A 25,070-nucleotide genomic window follows, 5' to 3' on the forward strand; every position below is an offset into this window, starting at 1 on the left:
CCCCGCTAAGCTTAAACACAATAACCCTTTTCTGTCCACAGACACTGGAATTTTCTGTTTACACACAAATTATGTTACAGTTTTTATTTTGCTGTTGAATGGAAATCCCTAGAACAAACCTGTTTTAAAAATCAACTTACTTATATACTACTGAAAAAAAGATCATCTTTTGCTAAATTAAATGTAGAAATTAATTCCTGAAAAAAAAAGAGCTGAAGAACATTATGAGAGAGGAGTAAATTAACAAACTGCTCCTGACTTTTTAATGGAAACATTACCTCCAGAAAAGTTTATCAAGACAGGTTTTTACAATCCCCGTTAAATTCAGTGAATGAATTGTGAAGGGTAAATTGGACCCATTATAATCTTAACATTCCTTATGTAATACTCATAATCACAGCATTACGTAAGAGCAAGCTAACACTAACAAAAGGAGCAATTTAAATTTCCCCTTCTTGGAGAATGCCGCCGCCTGACAAACAGGGCTTCCTGTCCCATTTGCAGCACGCCCATGCATCTCCTCGAGTGCCAGTGAGACCCACACTCTCCTATCAGTGATATAATAAACCCTCCAAAACAGAGCGAGAAAATGAAGCAAACAAGCCCACTTCATTTCAACTTGTCAGCTTTAAATAAAATCTCTGCAGCTGAAAATGAGAAACTTGAGGGAAGACAATGTGTGAAGTAACATTCAACATGGGGACAAAACATATTTCATTACATTTTTTTCCCTGATCTGCCACGAAAGTTTTTGAAATTTCAACACAGATCATTTTTAATAAAATCTTTTCTTGTCAAGGAAGACTTAAGAGGAAGAAATTGCTTATATTTTTCTGTTTGTTTATTTTTCTTCCTTCTCATTCACCCACTGATGCCTTCGGAAAAATCTTAAGTTATCTTAAGCCCCTATGATATCTTCATGAGTAATCTATGACCTTTGGAACAACTCTAATTATCAGTTTTTAAGTCAGAGTTAGTATAGCAGAACACACTGAAAAAAAGCTTTTTTTTTTAACTTATTCTAATTTATTACTATGTATTACTTACATAAAACCTTATATAATACATAGATTTTATATCCAAAATATTGGAGCATGGCCTCTGCTTACCAAAATAAAAAGTATAAAAAACAAAAATGCATTGGGACGAAGATAAAAAGGAATGAACATTCCAATAAATAGAAATACCTGAATATTGGTGAAATAAATAATGATTGTTAATGTAAACCCTTTCACTCAACTTTTCGCAGTACCTACTCCCCTTCACCCAGCTTATCTCCAGACCCTTTCCTGCCTTGCATTCAGGAAGCTCCATTCCGCTCTTCCCCTCAACTCTCTCCATGTCATCTCTTCCTTCTTTGTTGTTATCCTTTTTTCATTGCTAAAGTTCCCTTGACTTTATTAACTTCTCTTGAAAGGGCACGTGTGCCTCTTTAAAGGACGGTTAGTACCGCTGGGTCCAAGCAGATACACATGATAAGCTGTGCATATTTCTAATGACAGGAAGGATAGGAGAAGTCAGATACTTTTTTCCTGAATGCCCCAAGATGTGTCCAGATTTCACAGAAACACATTTTCATGTCTTTTATTTCCAAAGTTTTATCTCATGTATTTTCCAAATAAGCTTAGAATACTCTTCCTTATTCTGTTACACTATTATACTAGAAACTCTCCAATTTCAAACTCTTGTTTTGAAATTCCTAGGTTACTTTGAGTGATCAGTACATAGAATGATATTGATGTTCAGGAGTATGATTCCTGTCACCATCGTTGATGGCCTATTGTTAAGAAGTTCTTTCAATGACTCTAGCGTAAAGAGATGCTTGCTCCTTGGAAGAAAAGCTATGACCAACCTAGACAGCATATTAAAAAGCAGAGACATTACTTTACCAACAAAGGTCCATCTAGTCAATGCTGTGGTTTTGCCAGTGGTCATGTATGGATGTGAGAGTTGGACTATAAAGAAAGTTGAGTGCTGAAGAATTGATGCTTTTGAACTGTGGTGCTGGAGAAGACTCTTGAGAGTCCCTTGGACTGCAAGGAGATCCAACCAGTCCATGATAAGGAACTCAGTCCTGGGTGTTCATTGGAAGGACTGATGCTGAAGCTGAAACTCCAATACATTGGCAACCTGATGTGAAGAGTTGACTCATTGGAAAAGACCCTGATGCTGGGAAAGATTGAAGGTGGGAGAAGGGGATGACAGAGGATGAGATGGTTGGATGGCACCACCAACGTGATGGACATGAGTTTGAGTAGATTCCAGGAGTTGGTGATGGACAGGGAAGCCTGGCTTGCTTCAGTCCATAGGGTCACAAAGAGTCAGACATGACTGAGTGACTAGACTGATACTGACAATGTAAGACATGATTTCATATGTGTATTTTACATGTATCCTTATTAGAGAAGTACCATGGGATAGGAAAGAGGATATAGACTATAAGGACTTCAGTTTGGGCTCTGATGAATCAATATTTAATAGAATGACCATAATCAGAAAGTTTCTCTTGTTTAACCACTCAGGAAAATCCCCTCAAGTAGGAAATGGCAACCCTCCCCAGTATTCTTGCCTGGAAAATCCCATGGACAGAGGAGCCTAGTGGGCTACAGTCCATGGGGTCGCAAAGAGTCAGACACAAGTGATCACATACACACACTCACACATCATTACATGTAAAATGTAGGGGGAAAAATGAATATCATATGATGGTTAAATTAACATTAGGTATATTTTAGAAATATTTTTCAGTTTTACTTTATGATCCTTATCATGATTTATTATTAAGTAAAGGAAAAGAAATACACTTAAAATTAATTTAACCTAGCTATTAAACATTCAGTAAATAGTGTGAATGGTGATATACAGCTTTCATGCTTATACTCTATTTTACAACCAGTGAAATTCTGCCAAAAGCATAAGGTTATTCTCAAGGTAAGTGAGACCAGTACCTTCCAGCATTCTTAGACGCAAAGTTTCCATTGTATTTTTCATTTTTTATCCTACCAAGCTGCTATCTCAATAATCACGTAGTATGTAGTATAATGTAAGACCGCAGTGTGGCCTGAGTGCCATTTACTGATGAATGTTTTCAAAACGATAGCAAACGGCATCGTTTTCTCAGACGAGACCTGTTCTGAGCTGAGGGGTTTTTGTTTCCCCACAGTGACGGCTGGGCAGACAGGTATGATGTGACAGATGGCTATCAGCGAGAAGCTGTTGGTGGAATCACAATCAAGCTCCAGTCTCCTGACGTCAAGTGGTTTGATGATTATTATCTGAAGCTCCGGCCAGAAACAAACCTCCGAAACCCTTGGTTTCAAGAATTCTGGCAGCATCGCTTTCAGTGCCGGCTGGAAGGGTTTGCACAGGAGAACAGCAAATACAACAAGACTTGCAATAGTAAGCAGATTTATTCTTTCATTTAAAGTGGGTAAGGCTCAGGCTCCAGTTTAAGTAAACTGTGTTATGAGGATAGCAGCTGTCATCTGTTAGAAAGGAGGGCTCTTATATAGAGTGGGTACTGCTTCTTAGAGGGATAAGAAAACATAAGAGAGTAAATGTTCACTCTATTAAGATTTCAAACTGTTTCTATCATTCAGGATGTTGGCAGTGTGCTACAAAGCTAATGTGAGCTCCAGAAAGGAACTCTTCTTGACATCTTTGAAGGCAAGAACTACATTCTGGTTATTTTGATTATCTTTGGCAATTAGCACAGTGGAAGGCACATAGCAAGGATTTCATGTATGTCTGAAAAATGAATGAGGGAATGTTGAAGGACAGAGCCAATTCCCTCTTCCATCAATAAACTATAAAACAGTAGCAAGGATTTGCTATGTATAATTATGATGTTCCAGGAGACATAAACTAAGCAGAGCCATTCAAATTATTTATAAAGATTCACAACTAATCCTTTAGTTGTAAGGGTAACAAGATGAGGAAAACTAGATCCTGCCCTCAAGGGATTTATTGTCTAGTTAGGGAGATCATAATGCCAACAAAAGTTGCACTTCAGTGTTGTACGTGACGTAATAGGAATTTTAAACAAAAGGTTTGGTCAGTTTTATTTGTAGCAAATCCAAAGGGAATCTTGACTCGTAATAACCAGATAGGGTCAATATTGATCTGTAAGTCAAAATGCAAAGGTTAAGATTTGTTAAAACCAATAAAGGGTTTGCTAAGACTGATTTATCCCGCATTGTGTAACAAGCACCTCATGTGTGTTTGCAAAGGAGTGAGATGTTTTAGTTGGCGGTATAATGCCTTTATCATGATGCTGGAACGGAAGAGAGCACTGGAACAATGAGGCTGGGGTTGAAATCCTAGTGCAGGAACTAATTCCAGTCTACAGAGAAGCTGTCACCAGCACCCAATGAGGAAAATAGGAACAAGTAGGGACTTCTTTATTATGCATCTCCTGAGTTCACATCCATACTATGTTTTTTCTATCAGTCCCTTCTTTTGTGAAATGAATGAAGTAGTAAGTGCTGATCTGTGATAACTTAAATGTCAATATTTGGGAAAACGAGAACGTGGCAGCCTCATGTAAGTTCCTAATCTAGCAATGGTGGAGAGGAATGCTGGGGTGGGATGGTACTGCCCATTGAAATCCAGAAACCACAGAAGCCTGCTGTGAAACTACATTTGCTTCTCTCCTGCTTTAAATACTGCTAACTCTTGTCCAGAATCTTCAAATGCTTATTCATTTCCTTTGTTTTTATGTTTTATTTTCATGAAAAAAATGTGTGTGAATATAAAATTATGACTTCTGTTTCACAATTTTTATACCCAAGTTTATATTTTTCATAGTTCTATCCAGTTTCTTTTTTCAATTTAATTTTTTTAAATTTTATTTTACTTTTAATTGGAGGATAATTACTTTACAATATTGTGATGGTTTCCACCATACATCAACATGAATCCTCCATAGGTATACATACATCACCTTCCTCCTAAGCTCCCTCCTGTCTCCCACCTCATCCCACCCCTCCCTCTAGGCTGTCACAGAGCACCGGCTGTGGGTTTTGTGTCATACAGCAAATTCTCACTGCATGCATGAGTAGCTCAGTCGTGTCTGACTCTTTGTGACTCCGCGGACTGTAGTCCACCAGGCTCCTCTTTCCATGGAGTTCTCCAGGCAAGAACACTGGAGTGGGTTGCCATTCCCTTCTCTGGGGACTCTTCCCCACCCAGGGATCAAACCCAGGTCTGCCATTTTGTAGGCAGACTCTTTACTGTCTAAGCCACCGGGGAAGCCCAAAGGCCCACTGGCTGGCTACTGGCATATGGCCATAGATATGTGCCAGTGCTACTCTCGCAAATCGTCCCACCTTCTCTCCCCTCACTGGGTCCAAAAGTGCGCTCTCCATGTCTGCATCCCGACTGCTGCCCTGTAGACAGGGTCATCACTGCCATCTTTCTAGACTCCACATATATGTGCTAAAATACAATCTTTGACTTTTTCTTTCTGACTCCACTTTGTATAATAGGCTCTAGGTTTGTCCACCACATTAGAACCAACCTAAATGCAAAAAGCGATGCTGCAAAAAGAGGGCAGCTACATGTAAAATAATAAAATTAGAACACTTCCTAACACCACACACAAAAATAAATTCAAAGTGGATTAAAGAAACAACTAAATGTAAGACTAGAAACTATAAAACTCTTAGAGGAAAACAGAGGCAGAACACTCTTTGACATAAACCACAGCAAGATCCTCTATGACCCTAGAGTAATGGAAATAAAAACAAAAATAAACAACCGTGACCTAATTAAACTTAAAAGCTTTTGCAAGGAAAGCTTATGAAGGAAACTAAAAACAAGGTAAAAAGAAAACCCTCAGAATGGGAGAAAATAACAGCAAATGAAACAACCAACAAAGAACTAATTTCCAAAATATACAAGCAGTGCATGAAGCTCAATACCAGAAAAATAATCCAATCAAAGCCTAGGCAGCAGACCTAAACGGACATTTCTCCAAAGAAGACACGGGGTGGCTAATAAGCACATGAAAAGATGCTCAACATCACTCATTATCAGAGAAACGCAAATCAAAACCACAACAAGGCATCATCTTGCAACAGTCAGAATGGCCATCATCAAAAAGTCCATCCAGTTTCTGAAGGACACAGACTTCTTTCTTCCCTTGAGATTTGGGGAGCACACAGCCTCTATGCACTGATCCTATGATTGTGTACAGATAACTCTATGTAGCTACATTGAAGGCATTTTGGAGGGTCAGCTGCAGATCCAATCTCATTTCTGGTTCCTCTTTAGTAAGAACTTAGTGACAGCCCCTAACCAGTGTGCCTAAGTAAACTTTTCCAGTTGGTCTTCGCCCTGTTTTGTACTAGGGTTCTTCCTCCCCAACTCCTTTTTGTCTGAAATGTCCTCTCCTGGAAATAATTCTTTGTTTCTCTTACTTTTTTTTTTTTTTCCTATTGGAGGCTTTTTGACATACAGTCTTGAAAAACACTTTGATTTCCATGGAAACATTATTTCTATGGAAATTATTCTATAAAATTCTCCATTTGAAATTGTTGCTGCTGCTCTGCCTTTCCATGAACACCCTGATGTGATTTCTCTGCTCAGGGGCTGTCCCTCACTCTATGGAAAAGCATTCTTTTAGTCCCACCCCCCTGGAGTCTTATCTGTCAACAGGTGTCATCCGTGTACATGAAGATGAACACGGATATGTAATACCTCCGTTATTGTTCTCAATGAGAGAAGAACTGTCATTATCATTAAAGATAACAAAACCAAGAATTAGAGAGACAAAACAACTTGCTCAGGAAAACACCAGAACTGACACTCAAACTCAGGTTTGTCTGAAGTTTAGCTTATATGCTACACTAAGTGAAAGCCGCTCAGTCATGTCTGACTCTTTGCAATTCCATGGACTATACAGAATGCTGTATAGTAGAATACTGGAGTGGGTAGTCTTTCCCTTGGTCAGGAGATCTTCCCAACTCAGGGATCGAACCCAGGTCTCCCACATTGCAGGTGGATTCTTTACCAGCTGAGCCACAAGGAAAGTCCATGCTGCACTAAAGAGAGAGACTATTTTAGTTTTAAAAATCACAATCAAGTTTGCCTTCTATAATAGTTAACATATAGGTAAAAAATACAAAAAATAAAAAAATAAATATTATTTGTATATAACTATGGAATACAGTAATAGATACCTCAATATTCAGTAATCTCTACTTTTGACCATATTTCCTTATTTACTCAAATGTTCTTTCAGTATCCTAATCTACATTTTGAAAAAGATTCCAGGTAGTTTATTCTGTAACACTACTGAATATGAGTAGTGTTTTCCTAAATATGCTTTCATCAAGCAGTGCGTATAAGACAACCATTTTTGAGTTGGAGAGGTAAATTGGAGTTTACAATTCATGACAGGCAAGAAATCTTCACCTTATTCACTCTCTATAGTACCCAAATCTGATAGATAGGTCAATAAGCAAAATGACTTGATACAAAGAGTGGAAATACTCATAGCTGAATAACTGCCATTTTTGTTTGTTTGTTTGTTTTTAGAAACTTCTTGAAAGGCAAAGTATAAGAGCTAGGAGAAGGATATGAATCTGAGTCTAAAATTAGCAGTAGCCTTATAAGGAATAAGCTAAAGGAAAAGCTCTGAGTAACCAAAAAGTTTAACACTTAACAGAAAACATTTAACACTGAATAAGTAGCAGAGCCATCTTAGAGATCAACTCCTAGGAATTAATTCCCAATAGATTACAGCTAAGTGATTTTTTTTTTTTAATCTGGATGGGAAACCAATGTGACCAATATTAACAGCACAATGTTCATGGCAAAACCACTAACATTACCTTAGTACAATTTTCTAAGTACAGTTTATTTGTCTTTAAACTAACGATTTATAGTAACACCAGGATAGCAGTCTTTTGTATAGCCTCTTCTGGTTTCCCACTAAAGTACTGATGACTGTATCAATAACAAAAGTAAAACAATAAAAAACTCATGTAACAACAGTCTTTGAGAAAGGCAGCCATCAGAATGCCAGAGCCTGGAAGACTTCCACTAAATAGCCATCAGTCAGTTCAGTTCAGTCGCTCAGTCGTGTCTGACTCTTTGCGACCCCATGAATCGCAGCACGCCAGGCCTCCCTGTCCATCACAATCTCCCAGAGTTCACTCAGACTCACGTCCATCGAGTCCATGATGCCATCCAGCTATCTCATCCTCGGTCGTCCCCTTCTCCTCCTGCCTTCAGTCTTTCCCAGCATCAGGGTCTTCTCCAATGAGTTGGTTCTTCACATCAGGTGGCCAAAGTATTGGAGTTTCAGCTTCAGCATCAGTCTTTCCAATGAATATTCAGGACTGATTTCCTTCTGGATGGACTGGTTGGATCTCCTTGCAATCCAAGGGACTCTCAAGAGTCTTCTCCAACACCACAGTTCAAAAGCATTCAATTCTTCAGTGCTCAGCTTTCTTAATAGTTTGACTCTCACATCCATAAATGACTACTGGAAAAACCATAACTTTGACTAGATGGACCTTTGTTGGCAAAGTAATGTCTCTGCTTTTTAATATGCTGTCTAGGTTGGTCATAGCTTTTCTTCCAAGGAGCAAGCATCTTTTAATTTCATGGCTGCAATCACCATCTGCAGTGATTTGGGAGCCCAAGAAAATAAAGTTTGTTACTGTTTCCACTGTTTCCCCTTCTATTTGCCATGAAGTGATGGGACCAGATGCCATGATCTTAGTTTTCTGAATGTTGAGTTTTAAGCCAACTTTTTCACTCTTCTCTTTCACTTTCATCAAGAGGCTCTTGAGTTCTTCTTTGCTTTCTGCCATAAGGATGGCGTCATCTGCATGTCTGAGGTTATTGGTATTTCTCCCAGCACTCTTGATTCCAGCTTGTGCTTCATCCAGCCCTGCATTTCACATGATGTACTCTGCATATAAGTTAAATAAGCAGGGTGACAATATATAGCCTTGACATACTCCTTTCCTGATTTGGAACCAGTCTGTTGTTCCATGTCCAGATCTAACTGTTTGTTGCTTCTTGACCTGCATACAGATTAGGAAGGTTTTACTCAGAAAAAGAATGGGACAGTATATGAGACTGAGAATATTTCATGTTTTTTTTTTTTTCATGTTGCTGTTGTTTAGTCACTAAGTTAGTGTTCAACCCTTTTGTGAGCCCATGGTCTGTAACCCGCCAGGCTCCTCTGTCCATAGGATTTCCCAAGCAAGAATACTGGAGTAGGTTGCCCTTTCCTTCTCCATGGTGGTTTTAATTAAATAAAAAAATTTTTAATTCCATGTGTTAAAAACATAATAAAAAGGGGAAAATGGCCAATATGTCAGTCTAAATATTTATTTCTTATAAGAAAAGCCCATCAACTTTAAAATATAAAAATAAAAAACAGAACAAATGTACAATGGATATATTAGCAAATGCTTCATAGAACAATTAGAAATTATTATTAAACATCAGAAAAATTCACTCATTATTAAGAAAAGTTTACTCTCATTATTAATTGTAAAAATACAAATGTTCTTCCTTTTATCTTTCTGTATTTTCCAAACATTCCAGAATGAGGATAAGTTATTTCTTATCAAAAAAAAAAAAGAAATAACATTTTCAAATTATTATTTAAGGACACCACACCCCACACACACACATTATTGAGGCATTTTCATTTATGTGTGTGTGGTACATGTCATAGATTAATTAATAGTAATTTCATAAAATACACAACTCAAGTTAATTTATGTTTTATGAATTTATATATATATATATAGACCTGTAAATACCATCCAAAGAAATAATATCAGAAAGTTCTCTCACACCCAATCCCAATCAATAACATGCTCCATTAATATAAAATTTAAAAAATTTTTAATTGAAGGATAATTGCTTTACAGAATTTTGTTCCTGTCAAACCTCAACATGAATCAGCCATAGGTATACATATATCCCCTCCCATCTCCCTCCTGATCCCACTCCCTAGGTTGATTCAGAGCCCATTTGATTTCCTGAGACATGCAGCAAATTCTCGTTGGCTATCTATTTTGCACATGGTAATGTAAGTTTCCATGTTACTCTTTCCATATATCTCACCCTCTCCTCCCTTTTCCCCATGTCCATAAGTCTATTCTCTATGTCTGTTTCCCATTGCTGCCCTGCAAATAAATTCTTCTATACCATTTTTCTAGATTCCATATATATGTGTTCATATATGATATTTATCTTTCTCTTCCTGACTTAATTCACTCTGTAAAATAGGCTGTAGGTTCATCCACCTCACTAGAACTGACTCAAATGTATTCCATTTTATGGCTGAATAACATTCCATTGTGTATATGTACCACAACTTCTTTGTCCATTCAACTGTTGATGAACATCTAGGTTGCTTCCATGCTCTAGCTACTGTAAACAGTGCTGTAATGAACCATAGGATGCACGTGTCTTTTTCAATTTTGGTTTCCTCAGGGTATATGCCTAGGAGTGGGATTGCTGGGTCATATGGTGGTTTTATTCCTAGTTTTTTAAGGAATCTCCATACCGTCATCCATAGTGGCTGTATCCATTTACATTCCTACCAACAGTGCAGGAGCGTTCCCTTTTCTCCTCACCATCTCCAGCATTTATTGTTTGTAGACTTTTTGATGATGGCCATTCTTACTGGTGCAAGGTGATACCTCGTTGTAGTTTTGATTTGCATTTCTCTAATAATGAGTGGTGTTCAGCATCTTTTCATGTGTTTGTGAGCCATCTGTATGTCTTTTTTGGAGAAATGTCTGTTTGGGTCTTTTTTCCACTTTTTTATTGGGTTGTTTATTTTTCTGGTATTGAGTATGCCATTGTATGAGCTGCTTGTATATTTTGAAAATTAATCCGTTGTTAGTTGTTTCATTTGCTATTATTTTCTCCCATTCTGAGGGTTGTCTTTACACCTTGCTTATAGTTTCCGTTGCTGTGCAAAAGCCTTTAAGTTTAATCAGGTCTCACTTGTTTACTTTTGTTTTTATTTCTGTTACTCTAGAAGGTGGGTCTTGGTTTGATTTATGTCATCGAGTGTTCTACCTATGTTTTCCTTTAAGAGGTTTATAGTTTCTGGTCTTACATTTAGGTCTTACATTTTAGGTCCATTTTAGGTTTATCTTTGTGTACAGTGTTAGGAAGTGTTCTAATTTCATTCTTTTACATATAGCTGTTCAGTTTTCCCAGCACCATTTATGGAAGAGGCTGTCTTTACCTCATTGTATGTTCTTGCCTCCTTTGTCAAAAATAAGGTATGCATAGGTGCATGGGTTTATTTCTGGGCTCTCTATCTTGTTCCATTGGTCTATATTTCTGGTTTTCTGCCAGAATCACACTGTCTTGATGACTGTAGCTTTGTAGTATAATGTGAAGTCAGGAAGGTTGATTCCTCCAGCTCCATTCTTCTTTCTCAAAACTGCTTTGGCTACTCAGGTACTTTGGGGTTTCCATATGAATTGTGAAATTTTTTGTTCTACTTCTGTGAAAAATGCCATTGGTAATTTGATAGGGATTGCATTGAATCTGTAGATTACATTTGTTAATATAGGCATTTTCACAATATTGATTCTTCCTACCCAGGAACATGGCATATCTCTCCATCTGTTTATGTTATCTTTCATTGTTTTCATCAGTGTCATAATTTTCTGTGTACAGTTCTTTTGTCTCCTTAGGTAAGTTTATTCCTAGATATTTAATTAGTTTTGTTGCAATGGTGAATGGGATTGATTCCTTAATTTCTCTTTCTGATTTTTCATTGTTAGTATATAGAAATGCAAGTGATTTCTGTGTACTGATTTTGTATCCTGCAACTTTGCTAAATTCATTGATTAGTTCTAGTAATTTTCTGATAGCATCTTTAGGGTTTTCTATGTACAGTATCATATTATCTGAAAATAGTGAGAGCTTTATTTCTTCTTTTCTGATATGGGCTCCTTTTATTTTTCTGCTCTGATTGCAGTAAGCAGGACTTCCAAACTATGTTGAATAGTAGTCGTGAAAGTGGACACCCTTGTTTTGTTCCTGATGTTGGGGGAATGCTGTCAGTCTTTCACCACTGAGAATAATGTTTTCTGTAGACTTATCATATATGGCCTTTACTATGTTGAGGTAGGATCTTTATATGAACATTTGTGAAGAGTTTTAATCATAAATGGGTGCTGAATTTTGTCAAGGGCTTTTTCTGCATCTATTGAGATTAATATCTGGTTTTTATGTTTCAGTTTGTTAATATGGTGTATCACATTGATTGATTTGTATGTATTGAAGAATCTTTGCATCCCTGGAATAAACCCAATTTGATCATGGTGTATGAGCTTTTTGATGTGTTGCTGAATTCTCTTTGTTAAAATTTTGTTGAGTTTTGCATCTATGTTGATCAGTGGTATAGGCCTGTAGTTTTCTTTTTTTGTGTTGTCTTAGTCTGATTTTGGTATCAGGGTGATGGTGGCCTTATAGAATGAGTTTGGAAGTGTTCCTTCCTCTGCAATTTTTTGAAAGAGTTTTAGAAGGATAGGGATTAGCTCTTCTTTAGTTATCGATAGAATTCTACTGTGAAGCCATCTGGTCCTGGGCTTTTGATTTTTTTGGAGATTTTTGATCACAGCTTCAATTTCAGTGCTTGTAACTGGGTTGTTCATACTTTCTTTTTCTTCCTGGTTTAGTCTTGGAAGATGGAACTTTTCTAAGGATCTGTCCATTTCTTCCAGGTTATCCATTTTATTGCTATAAGTTTGTTCAAAATAGTCTCTTAAATCCTTTGTATTTTGGCATTGTCTGTTGTAACCTCTTTTTCATTTCTAATTTTGTTAATTTGTTTCTTCTCTCTTTTTTTCTTGATGAGTCTGGCTAAAGGTTTCTCAAATTTGTTTATCTTCTCAAAGAACCAGCTTTTAGTATTATTTATCTTTACTATTGTTTCTTTCATTTCTTTTTCATTTATTTCTGCTCTGATATTTATGATTTCTTTCCTTCTGATAATATTGTGGAGTCTTTTGTTCTTTTTCCAGTTGTTTTAGGTGTAAAGTTAGGTTGTCTACTTGATGTTTTTCTTGTTCCTTGAGGTAGGATTGTATTGCTATAACTTCCCTCTTAGAACTGCTTTTGGTACATCCCATAGGTTTTGAGTTGTTGCGTTTTCACTGTCATTTGTTTCTAGAAATTTTTTTTTTTCCCTTTTGATTTCTTCAGTAACCTGTTATTCAGAAACATATTGTTTGTTTTGTGTGTGTGTGTGTGTGTGTGTGTTACATAGAAACATATTGTTTAATCTCCATGTGTTCTGTGTTTTTTTACAGTTCTTTTCTTGTAATTGATATCTAGTCTCATAGCAGTGTGATTGGAAATGATGCTTGATACGATTTCAATTTTCTTAAATTTACTGAGGTTTGATTTGTGACCCAAGATGTGGTCTATCCTGGAGAATGTTCCATGTGCACTTGAAAGGAAGGTGTATTCTTTTGCATTTAGATGAATGTCCTGAAGATATCAATGAGATCCACCTCATCTAATGTATCATTTAAGACTTGTGTTTCTGTATTAATTTTCTGTTTTGATGATCTGTCCATTGGTGTGAGTGGGGTGTTAAAGTCTCCTATTATGACTGTGTTACTGTCAATTTCTCCTTTTATGTCTGTTAAGGCAATGGCACCCCACTCCAGTATTCTTGCCTGGAAAATCCCCTGGATGGAGGAGGCTGGTGGGCTGCAGTCCATGGGGTCGCCAAGAGTTGGACACGACTGAGTGACTTCCCTTTCACTTTTCACTTTCATGCATTGGAGAAGGAAATGGCAACCCACTCCAGTGTTCTTGCCTGGAGAATCCCAGGGACAGGGGAGCCTGGTGGGCTGCTGTCTATGGGGTCGCACAGAGTTGGACACGACTGAAGCGACTTAGCAGCAGCAGCAGCAGCAGTGTTTGTCTTATATATTGAGGTGCTCCTATGTTGAGTGCAGAGATATTTACAATTGTGCTGTCTTCCTGTTGGATTGATCCCCTGATCATTATGGAGTGTCCTTCCTTGTAATATTTTTTATTATAAGGTCTGTTTTGTCTGATGTGAGGATTGCTACTCCAGCTTTCTTTTGCTTCCCATTTGCATGGAATATATTTTTCCATCTTCTCACTTTCAGTCTATATGTATCTTTAGGTCTGAAGTGGGTTTGTTGTAGACAGCATATATATGGGTCTTGTTTTTGAGTCCATTCAGCCAGTCTGTGTAATTTGGTTGGAGCATTTGATCCATTTACATTTAAAGTTATTATTGATATATATGTTCCTATTGCCATTTTCTTAATTGTTTGGGATTTGATTCTGTAGATCTTTATCTTCTCTTATATTTTTTGACTATGTAAGTCCCTTTGACACTTGTTGTAAAGCTGGTTTGGTGGTACTGAATTATCTTAACATTTGCTTGTCTGAAAAGCTTTTGATTTCTCCATCAATTTTGAATGAGATCTTTGCTGGGTACAGTAATCTTGGTTGTAGGTTTTTCCCTTTCAGTACTTTATATCCATTCCCTTTTGACCTGCAGTTTCTGCTGAAAGATCAGCTGTTAAACATGTGGGGTTTCCCTTGTATATTACTTGCTGCCTTTCCCTTTCTGCTTTTAATGTTTTTTCCTTTGTGTTTAGTCTTCATTAGTTTGATAAGTATGTGTCTTGCCATGTTTCTCCTAGGATTTATCCTATATGGAACTCTTTGTGCCTCTTGAACTTGATTGACTGTTTCCTATTCCATGTTGGGGAAATTTTCAGCTATAATCTCTTCAAAAATTTTCTCATAACCTTTTTCTCTTCTTCTTCTGGGACCTCTATAATTCTACTGTTGGTGTGTTTGATATTATCCCAGAGGTCTCTGAGACTTTCCTCAGTTCTTTTCATTCTTTTTACTTTATTCTGCTCTTCAGAAGTTATTTCCACAATTTTATCTTCCAGCTCACTGATTCATCCTTCTGCTTCAAATATTTTGCTATTGATTCCTTCTAGAGTATTTTTAATTTCAGTAATTGTGTTGTTTGTCTCTGTGTTTATTCTTTAATTCTTCTAAGTCTTTGTTAATTGATTCTTGTATTTTCTCCATTCTGTTTTCAAGGTTTTTGATCATCTTTACTATGATTCTTCTGAATTCTTTTTCAGGTAATTTCTTCATTTATTTGGACTTCTGTGTTTCTAGTTTGTTTATTCATTTGTGTATTATTTCTCTGCCTTTTCATTTTTTTAAAATTGTTGTGTTTGAGGTCTCCTTTTCCCAGGCTTCAAGGTTGAGTTCTTTCTTCCCCTTGGTTTCTGCCCTCCTATGTTTGGTCCATTGGTTTGTATAAGCTTCATATAGGGTAAAATTTGTGCTGAGTTTTTGTTGATGGGCAAGGCTGAGTGAGGTGGTCCTGTCTGCTGATGACTGGGTTTGTATTTTTGTTTTGTTTCTTGTTTAGATGAGGCATCCTGCATGGTGTTAATGGTGGTTGGGTGATGCTGGGCCTTGTATTCAAGTGGTTTCCTTTGTGTGAGTTCTCACTATCTGATACTCCCTAGGGGTAGTTCTCTGATAATCTGGGGTCTTGGACTCAGTGTTCCCACTCCAAAGGCTCATGGCTTGCTCTCTGGTCATGAGTGAAGATTCCACAAGTGGTTTGTTATGGCTTTAAGTGAGATTAAGTCAGATATCCAAAAATGAGAAACCAAAGATGAACCCCAGACAAATGGCAGTTACAAATCAGGCAAATAATAATTAAAATAATGGAATATACACATATACACTCATAAATAAAATCAAAATAGTTCAACAAAAATAAAGTACAATAGATTTACCCAGTGAACAAAGGAAACCAAAAATTATATCTACCAGTTAAGGACAAAACTAACTAATGCAGAAACTAGAAAACAAAACTAAAGCAAGATTCCAAGTGGGGAATAAAGCAATGAACACAAAACTAACAAATATGTGGAGAGGAAAGGAAAGACAGAATAGATATGCAAAGAAAATAGAGGTAGAGGAAGATTTATATACATTAAAGATTAACCACAAGGGGAAAAGAACAGTAGGAAAAGTAAACAAAGGAATAAATGTGGAAAAATAATAATAGGTATAAATTTTTAAATTAAAAAAAAAAAAACAGAAAGGAAGAAGATAGAAAAAGGGAAAACTCCACTGAACTGAGAAAGGCCAAAGTAGAGACAGAGGTTTATAACAACAATAAAAAATGTGACTGACTGAAAAAAAATAATTCAAAAGCCCAATTAGAGTTTATTATGCCAATAAAATTGACAACTACAATGGAGGTGGGAGAGAAAAAGAGGAAAAAGAAAAAAGTAAAAAACATCCAAAAGAATCTACAGAACAAGTCAAAACATAAGAATAACAGATGTTTCTCTTGAGTGACTGCTGTCAGAGTCCTTTCCCTCACTGGGAGTCACAGTCTACCTCACCTCCCTATGACGCCCTCCAACACTGTGCTGGTCTCTGGACCTGTTGTGGGGGCGGCTCAGATTCTAATCTGGTCCTACTCCTGTGTGTTCTTGCCTCCAGTGTCCATAGCTATCAGAAGTATTGTGTTTTCTTTTGTGGGAGTTTTCAATGTCCTTTTATATATTCCATAGGTGCAGAGTCTGCTTAGTTGATCATGTGGGTTTAATCTGCAGCTTGTACAGCTTGGGGAAGGTTTTGAGTCTTCTTCTTTAGCCACACTGACCCTGGGTTTCAATTGTGGTTTTATTTCCACCTCTGCATGTGGGTCATCCACGGGGGTTTCCTCCTGAGGCTGTCCTGGAGGACTTGGGTCTGCCCCAGTGAGGGCCAGGTGTGGAGGTTCTGCAGCTGCTTGGGTTGCAGGGGTTCTGGCAGCACCAGGTACTCAGGGGGGTTGGTGGCTAAGGTAGTAGGAAATATAGTGCTCTAGAACGGAATGGCAACCAGTATTGGCCAGTTACGCTCCAGTATTATTGACTGGAGAAAGCCCCTGACAGAGAAGCCTGGCAGGCCACAGGGTTGCCAAGAGTTGGACATGACTGAAGTGACCCTGCGTGCATAGACGCTTTTTTTTTTTTTTGCCTGTGGCAGGTCTGCCCCAGTGAGGGTTGAGCATGAAGGTGGCGCAGCTGCTTGGGTTGCGGAAACCCTTGTGGCACCAAGTGTGCAGGGACACGGACTGCCTCCACTGCAGGAGTTATCACCCAATCAGAGTCTTTTTTCAACCTCTTGTAGCTGGTGGTCAGAAGGCCTCTTTAGCCAATCTTTCCCTGTAGCTGTGCCCACTCAGGCACTTAGAGGGCTCCCTTGCCTGGGGTCCTTCTCTTGTTTGGTGCATCAGGCACATAGAGGGCATCCCTGGCTTGGGTCCTATTCTGTACACTGGCAGGTCAGGCGCTTGATGGGCCAGCCTGTCTATTGTTAAGTTACCAATGCTGGCATGTGGGAAGAGAGAGGCTATGGTTGATGGCTGTACCCCCATGCATGACTCAGCAGTATCGCCTTGCTTCCATGGCTGCCTGGCTTTCCTCCACGGGCATTTCCCACCACAATCTCCTCCTTCACATCCCTTCAGCCCTTCTCTCTGTAGTCATCAACAGCCCTCACCCTGGGGTTGCTCTGCAATCCCTGAACTCCAGCTCCCAGCTGCTGCGCCCTCTGGGGGACCTGCATCCCTGTTCAGGGTATGTATGGCTGCGGCAAGGCCAGTCTGATTCTCCTTCCATTTAGGCTGCCACAGATCAGCTGTTTCACTCTCAGCCTTAAAGGTTTCTCCTCTGACTCAGACAATTGCCCTGATGTGGGGATCGGACGCCTGCTTCAGTTCCCCCACCCCCCACCGATGGCAGGTCCAATCTTACTAACACTCCTGTTTGTCCCCCTAGTTCTTTCGTCCTACTGAGTTTTGCGTGTTCTATATATTCTTTTCCACTGGTCAGGTCCTCCTGTCCACTATCAGCGGGTGTTCTGCATGCACTTCTGCATCTGAAGGTATGTTCCTGATGTATCCGTGGAGAGAGATGTACTCCACGCCCACCTACTCCTCCGCCTTCTTGTTCTCCTCCAATATAACATTTTTTAATGCCCATCAGTTTCACCTACCCTTGTACATCTGCCGGGGTCCAGCCCCGGTGGATCCAGGGTGATCCGAAGGGGAGATGGAGTAGGCAAGGAAAAAACTTATTTATTTAATTAGAAATATAAAGAGATTAAGAAGAAATAGTATAGTAGGAAATTTTAGTGGAGAAAGAGGCTGAATAACTTGGTTTACATGGAAAGCCAATAAAGTTCCAGACAAGGAGCTTGCACCATCTACGTTAGGCCACTGGCGTCCTCTTGAATAGCTGGGGGGTGCCCCACCTTGGGCTCCTTCTCTCGTGGATCTTAGAAGCTGGAGCAAGTAACTAGACATGGCGAGCCTCCACGTTCCAGATGGGAATTCAGCCAGAAAATAGAGTAAAGAGGAGACACGGAGGAAACCAGTCCTTCCAATGACTGGCCCAGCCTCTATTGTCCAGAAAGGCCTTTTATACCTTTTTGATTGTACATAGACATCAACGGGTAATACAAAATTATGCAGAGTTAGCAGCCCACTCATAAAAACCAGGCTTTTCTCTCTGCATACCTAGTTGTATACACAAGTCTTAGGTGACTTACATCATCTTCTGGCCAAAAGGGCCAATTAACATTTTATAGCCTTTTTTCTGATAGGGGTTTGTCAACCAGAAGACTTATTTGTGTTGATCTTCTCAAAGTCTGGTGCCACTCTCAGAAAACACTAAATAAAGTTACATTCTTACATAGCAAAGATACAGTAATTTATAACAAGTAAAAGGAGCACAGTGATTTATAACAAAAGAAAAGTAATTAACTCAAAAGTCTAGTGTTACTAACATCAAAACTACTATATACCTTTTTCCATATCCCATCTACATTGATTAACATCCTCCCAGGTGCCTAAAAGATAAAGAATATGGAGGCCTGGCAGCAATCATTGAGTCAACAGTGAAATCCTGTCACCAATATGATTTTTAGCTCTTTAGAAAAGGCTTTGTATCTTTAAGATGTTTTAAGCTTTGTGCCTCTCGAGGTTGGGGGCTGTAAACAATTCACAAGCTGTAAAAAGTCCAGGGGAACCTGTTAGGCAAGCTAGAGAGTTATCAGAGGGGGTTTTAAGCCGAGACATTCTTTTGCAGGAGACTGAAGCCCTGAATTAACTTTTTCCAGGGTGTGTCAGAAGAGTGGAAAAGTACAATACAATAAGGCAGGCAGTTTCTTATTTTTGGGGTACATGCTCAGGAAATACCAGGGGGAAAACCTGAGGCCTGACTTATCTTGCCCATCAGGCCTCTCCACATGACCTTGTCACGGGTGGGATTCCTCACGCTGGCTCCCAGCATACATCATATAAATGGAATCAAATGTTATTTACCTTTTGTGTCTGGCCTTTCCCCCTCAAAATAATGTTGTAGGATTCATCCCTGTTGTTACCTGTATCAGTAGTTTAGTCTTTGTTATTATTGTGTAGTGATCCTTTGTATGGATAGAGCAGAATTTATCTATCAGTTCTCCTATAGATGGAAATTTGGATTATTCACAGTTTTAAGTATTATAAATAAAGCTTTTATGAACACTTCTATACATACCATCTGGCAAACACATATCCTAATTCCTCTTAAATGTACTGTATACCTGTAAATTGCTAGGTCGTAAGCTAAACATATGTTTAGCTTTCTTAGATATTACCAAGCAGTTTTCTAGACTAACTGAACTAAACTTCCACTGAAACGTGTAAGAAATCAAGTTTCTGTGCACCCTTCACAATAGTTGGTATTATCTTTTTTCACTTTAAACATTGTTAGTGTTGGATTATTATATTGTGATTTTGATTGGCATTTCCATTATGCATTAGGAAGCTAAGTTCCATTTCAAACACTTATTGGAAATATAGGTATCTTCTTTTGTAAAGTATCTTTTCTAGTCTTTTGCATATTTCTTTGAATTGATTACTTAATATATATTTTAAAAGTTCTTATATCCTATGGATACAAGTCTTTGGTTAGATATACATACTGTGAAAATCACCCAGTTGGAGTGTAGCTTATTACTATTTCCTATTTCTCTCATTTGCTACTTATTTTGCTATTTTTTTCTATTTGTCCAATTTTTCTTTAATTTTTTAATTCTTTTTTTCCTATTTGCCACTTTCTTTTGGATTAATCAGTACTTTTTATTATCCTACTTTGTCACCTCTATAAGCATTTTTATTTAATCTCAGTACATTTCACTTTGAATTTTCAATAAATATAAGTGAATCCTTAATACAAACTATGTTAAGTTGGCTCTTGTTTACATTCGGGAATCTTACAAGTATTTATACCTGTTTGTCTGCTTTCACTGTTTTTTTGGGGTTAGTGCCATATAATTTATTTTATATGTATTATATATACTACTTTGTTATGATTTGTTTGCTTTTTCATGATTGTTGCTCTGAATGGTCAACAGTCAGATTCACTCATGCTTTTTCTTCATTCCTTCTGGTATGTCTTTGCTTTCATCTCTGATTCTTTCAGGCTGAAGATTTTCCTTTAGTGTTTTTTATAATGTAGGCTACGGTCAACAAATTTACCATATTTCTTCCTCAGAATATCTTTATTTTTCCTTTATTTTTCCAAGTTTTATAGAGATATAATTCACATACAGTGCTGCATAAATTTAAGGTGTATGACATAATGATTTGACTTACATACATCATGAAAAGTGAAAGTGTTAGTCACTCAGTTGTGTCTTGACACTGCAACCCCGTGAACTGCTCTGTCCATGGGATTGTCCAGGCAAGAATACTGGAGGGTAGCCACTTCTTCTCCAGGGGATCATCCCAACCCAGCAGCTGAACCCAAGTTTCCTGCATTGAAGGCAGATTATTTCCCATCTGAGCCACCAGGGAAGCCCTGTGAAACAGTTACCACAATAGTTCGGTGAACATCTGTCATCTCATGTAGACACTTTACAGAAAAAAAGGTTTTTCTCTTTGTGATGAGAATTCTTAGGATTTACTCTCTCAACAGGTTTCCTTTACAATGTACAGCAGTGTTATTAATAACTATTTTTATCATATTGTACATTACATCCCTAGTATTTATTGATCCTGTAAGTTTGTACCTTTTTTTTTTCAATAGAGAAAATAGTTTATTTATTTATTTTTTTACTTTATTTTGCTTTACAATACTGTATTGGTTTTGCCATACATTGACATGAATCCGCCACGGGTGTACATGAGTTCCCAATCCTGAACCCCCCTCCCACCTCCCACTCCATATCATCTCTCTGGATCATCCCTGTGCACCAGCCCCAAGCATCCTGTATCCTGTATCGAACATAGACTGGTGATTCGTTTCTTACATGATAGTATACATGTTTCAATGCCCTTCTCCCAAACCATCCCACCCTCTTCCCCTCTTCCTTTTGACTGCCATCACCCATACCCCTCTCCTCCCCACTCACCTCTGCGCTCTCCTCCCCCACTTCCTTTGGTAGCCACAGATATGATCTATTTAATTTTATGTTTCTTATTTGATATTTCTATACATTTCAAAATTTATTATTTTTGAAGGATATATTTACTGAGTATAGCACTCTATATTGGTAGGTTTTCTCATTTACGTTTTTCTCAATTTTCTTTTTCCTTTAAAAACAGCTTTCCTTTTTTCCCTTAAGTTCATGATTTCATTGAGAAATTAGCTGTCATTCTTTATCTTGTTCCACTGATGCAAATATGTCTTTTTCTCTAGGGTTTTAAGATGGCTTTTTAAAACTGTTTTGGTTGACTATAATGAAAGTAGTTGTGATTTCCATTATGTATTCGTTTTTAGTGTTTCTAGAACTTCTTAAACCTGTGGATTAAAGACTTGCCTCTGTTTTGAAAATTCACCAGATATTGTTCCCTGAAACATTCCTCTGCCACATTTCTCTCTCTGCTCCTTATAGTACCCAGTTACACCTGCATTAGATCATTTGACTATGTCTCACATGTGACATTTTCTCTGAGCTCTCTTTCTTTCTCTCTGTGTTTCAGTTTGACTTTTTTCTGCTTTCCTTTCTTTGATTTCATTGATCATGTCTTCTCCTGTGTCCAGTCTGCTGTTAACCATCATAAAATTTCTTAATTTCAGATGTGGCATTTTACAATCCAAGAGTGCCTACTTAATTCTTTCTATAATTTCAAATTTTCTGTTGAAGTTCTCCTCATTCATTTTTCAATCCTTTACTCAATTTGCTTGAACATATTGATTATAGATACTTTAAGGTCCTTTTCTTCAAACTGTAACATCCAAGATCTTCTGTCGGTCTACTTCTATTGACTTATTTTTCTCAGTTACTGGTCACCTTTTATGCTTCTTGACACATCACAGTATTTTTTTTTTAATGCCAGATATTGAATATAAGGTAACCATATGGACTGGATTTTACTTTCCCCCCAGGGTTGGTTTGCCTTTTCCAGATTCAAAGTAACTGAGATAGACTAGGTTGCAGCAGAAGACTTCTGACTAAGAACATCTTTACAGGACAGTTGGCGTGGAATTTTAATTGGGAGTCTGGCTAGCATGACGGCTTCCCTGGTGGCTCAGTGGTGAAGAGTCTGCCTGCCAATGCAGGAGACAGGTCCAGTCCTTGGGTCAGGAAGGTCCCCTGGAGGAGGGTATGGCAACCCACTCCAGTATTCTTGCCTGGAGAATCCCTTGGACAGAGGAGCCTGGTGGGCTACAGTCCAAGGGGTCACAAGAGTCAGACACAACTTGGCAACTAAGCAACAACAACTAGCTAACATATCCCCTAACCTGGATGACTTAAGATTTTTATATTTTTGAGTTTTGTCCTCTAACCTCCTGCACCATAATGTTTCTAAATAGAGCATGAGTAAAAACCTAATGGAAGTTTGAGCAGTTTTCATTCCTCAAGTGATGCTTTTCTTCCAAATATCATAAAACAGTGTAAGATTTCAGTCTTTGCTTTCAAAGTCATGCAGCTTCCAGAATCAGCAAGTGAAGCATGAGGTCAAGTGACTATCATGCATTTAGGTCTCCTGGAGTTTGCAAATTCACACATCAGATCATTTCAATATCCAAACATTTTTTGAGTTTCTTTCTTCCAGCAGTGTCATATACTAGGTACAATTACACCACCCCCTCTCCCAACCCCAATTCATATCCTTTCCCAGAACCTCAGAATGTGACTTCACTAGAAATAGTGTTACTGTAGGTGTAATTAGTTAAAATGAGGTCAGACTGAAGGAGGATGGGCTTGTAATTCAATATGACAAAAAGAAGAGAAGGGACAGGGCCTTCCCTGGTAGTCCAGTGGTTAGGAATCTGCCTGCCAGTGCAGGGGTTAGTGGTTCAATCCCTGGTCTAGGAACAAAGATCTTACATGCCATGGGGAAACTAAACTCATGTGCCACAACTTCTGAGCATGCGCCCTAGAGCCTGGGAGACAAACTGCTGAGCCAACACACCACAACTACTGAAGCTTGCTCCTCCTAGAGCCCATGCTCCCAACAAGAGAAGCCATTGCAATGAGAAGCCCTCACAAGGAAACTTGAGAGTAGCCCCCACTCGCCACAACCAAAGAAAGCCCACAGGCAGCCAATAAATAAATCCTTATTTACTGAGGGAGAGAGAGAAAGAAGGGACACAGAGATGAGAGATACAGAGGGAAAGCAGTGTGGGAAGACACAGCAGGAGCTTGAGTGATGCAGCCAAAAGCCCAGGAATGCCAAGGATTAACAGAAGGCAATGGCACCCCACTCCAGTACTCTTGCCTGGAAAATCCATGGATGGAGGAGCCTGGTGGGCTGCAGTCCATGGGGTTGCTAAGAGTCGGACACGACTGAGCGACTTCACTTTCACTTTTCACTTTCATGCATTGGAGAAGGAAATGGCAACCCACTCCAGTGTTCTTGCCTGGAGAATCCCAGGGACAGGGGAAGCCTGGTGGGCTGCCGTCTATGGGGTCGCACAGCATCGGACACATCTGAAGCGACTTAGAAGCAGTAGCAGCAGCAACCAGAAGCCAGGAGAGGCAAGGAAGAGTCTACACAGAGTCTCAGAGGAGTCAGGCCCTGCTCCCACTGTGATTTCAAACTTCTAGCATCTAGAACTGGGAGAGAATAAATTTCTGTTGCTTTAAGCTACCTATTTTGTGGAACTTTGTATGGAAAACTTTGGAAACTAATGACCCTTCATTTAAACCAAGCTGGATCATCAGCCTGAGTTCAGAATCTGCAGATACCCTCCAACAGTAAAGAGGCTTCCTGGGTGGAGCTAGTGGTACAGAACCCACCTGCCAGTGCAGGAGACTTAGGAGACGTGTGTTGGATCCCTGGGTTGGGAAGAGCCCCTGGAGGAGGAAATGGCAACCCACTCCAGGATTCTTGCCTGGAAAAATCCCACAGAGAAGCCTTATGGGCTACAGTCTGTGGGGCACTAAGAGTAGGACACAACCGAAGCGACTTAGTACACTCAGACAGTAAAGCAACTGGTGACTCCTCTCCACTTGTACAGGATTCCTCTCTGTTAGTTCATCTTAACTTTGTTGCTTCTATACATCTTCACTGCCTTTAATTTTTTTTGGTTTTCGCATGTTTTGACCTTTTAAATTACGGCACAGTAGCTGTATTGTACTGCATAACAGTAAAAGAATGTTCATTTGCTTTCTTCTCCCTTCTACCTAATACCACAAGTTCCTCCTCTATTCTTTATTAATTGCTACCACCCCATCCCAATTTTGATGTCTAATTAAAACCTGTAACTTAATAATGTCTATAATGCTTATACTTTTGTCAACTTTGTTTTATTTTTAAGCATTCAGAAACTTAAACTATGTGGTATTGTTAGACTACAGCTTTATCTACTGATAACAGTGAGCCTGATTTCAGTAAACTTTACTTGAAATGCATAATTATGTCAGAGTTAAATTATAAATTAAATGAATACTAATAAATTAAAAGCATTAAGAATATAATTAAATTCTCCTAATTGTTCACTTAAGTAACCCAGTTAGAAAAGCTACAGAGAATTAAAAGAAAACTG

At 38.5% G+C, this 25,070-nt stretch overlaps 1 protein-coding gene across 1 annotated transcript in view; it reads left to right on the forward strand.

Moving 5' to 3' along the window:
- The first annotated feature begins 462 nt into the window (after window positions 1-462).
- GRM5 (glutamate metabotropic receptor 5) overlaps window positions 463-25,070 on the forward strand; it is a 138,250-nt gene continuing 113,642 nt past the window's right edge. Inside the window, exons 1-2 of the mRNA XM_040256544.1 lie at window positions 463-554; window positions 3,164-3,399. Coding sequence (XP_040112478.1) covers window positions 463-554; window positions 3,164-3,399 — 328 coding nt within the window. The remainder of the gene's footprint in view (window positions 555-3,163; window positions 3,400-25,070) is intronic.

Source organism: Oryx dammah, unplaced genomic scaffold (assembly GCF_014754425.2).
Source record: "Oryx dammah isolate SB20612 unplaced genomic scaffold, SCBI_Odam_1.1 HiC_scaffold_15, whole genome shotgun sequence".
NCBI classification, from domain to species: Eukaryota; Metazoa; Chordata; class Mammalia; order Artiodactyla; family Bovidae; genus Oryx; species Oryx dammah.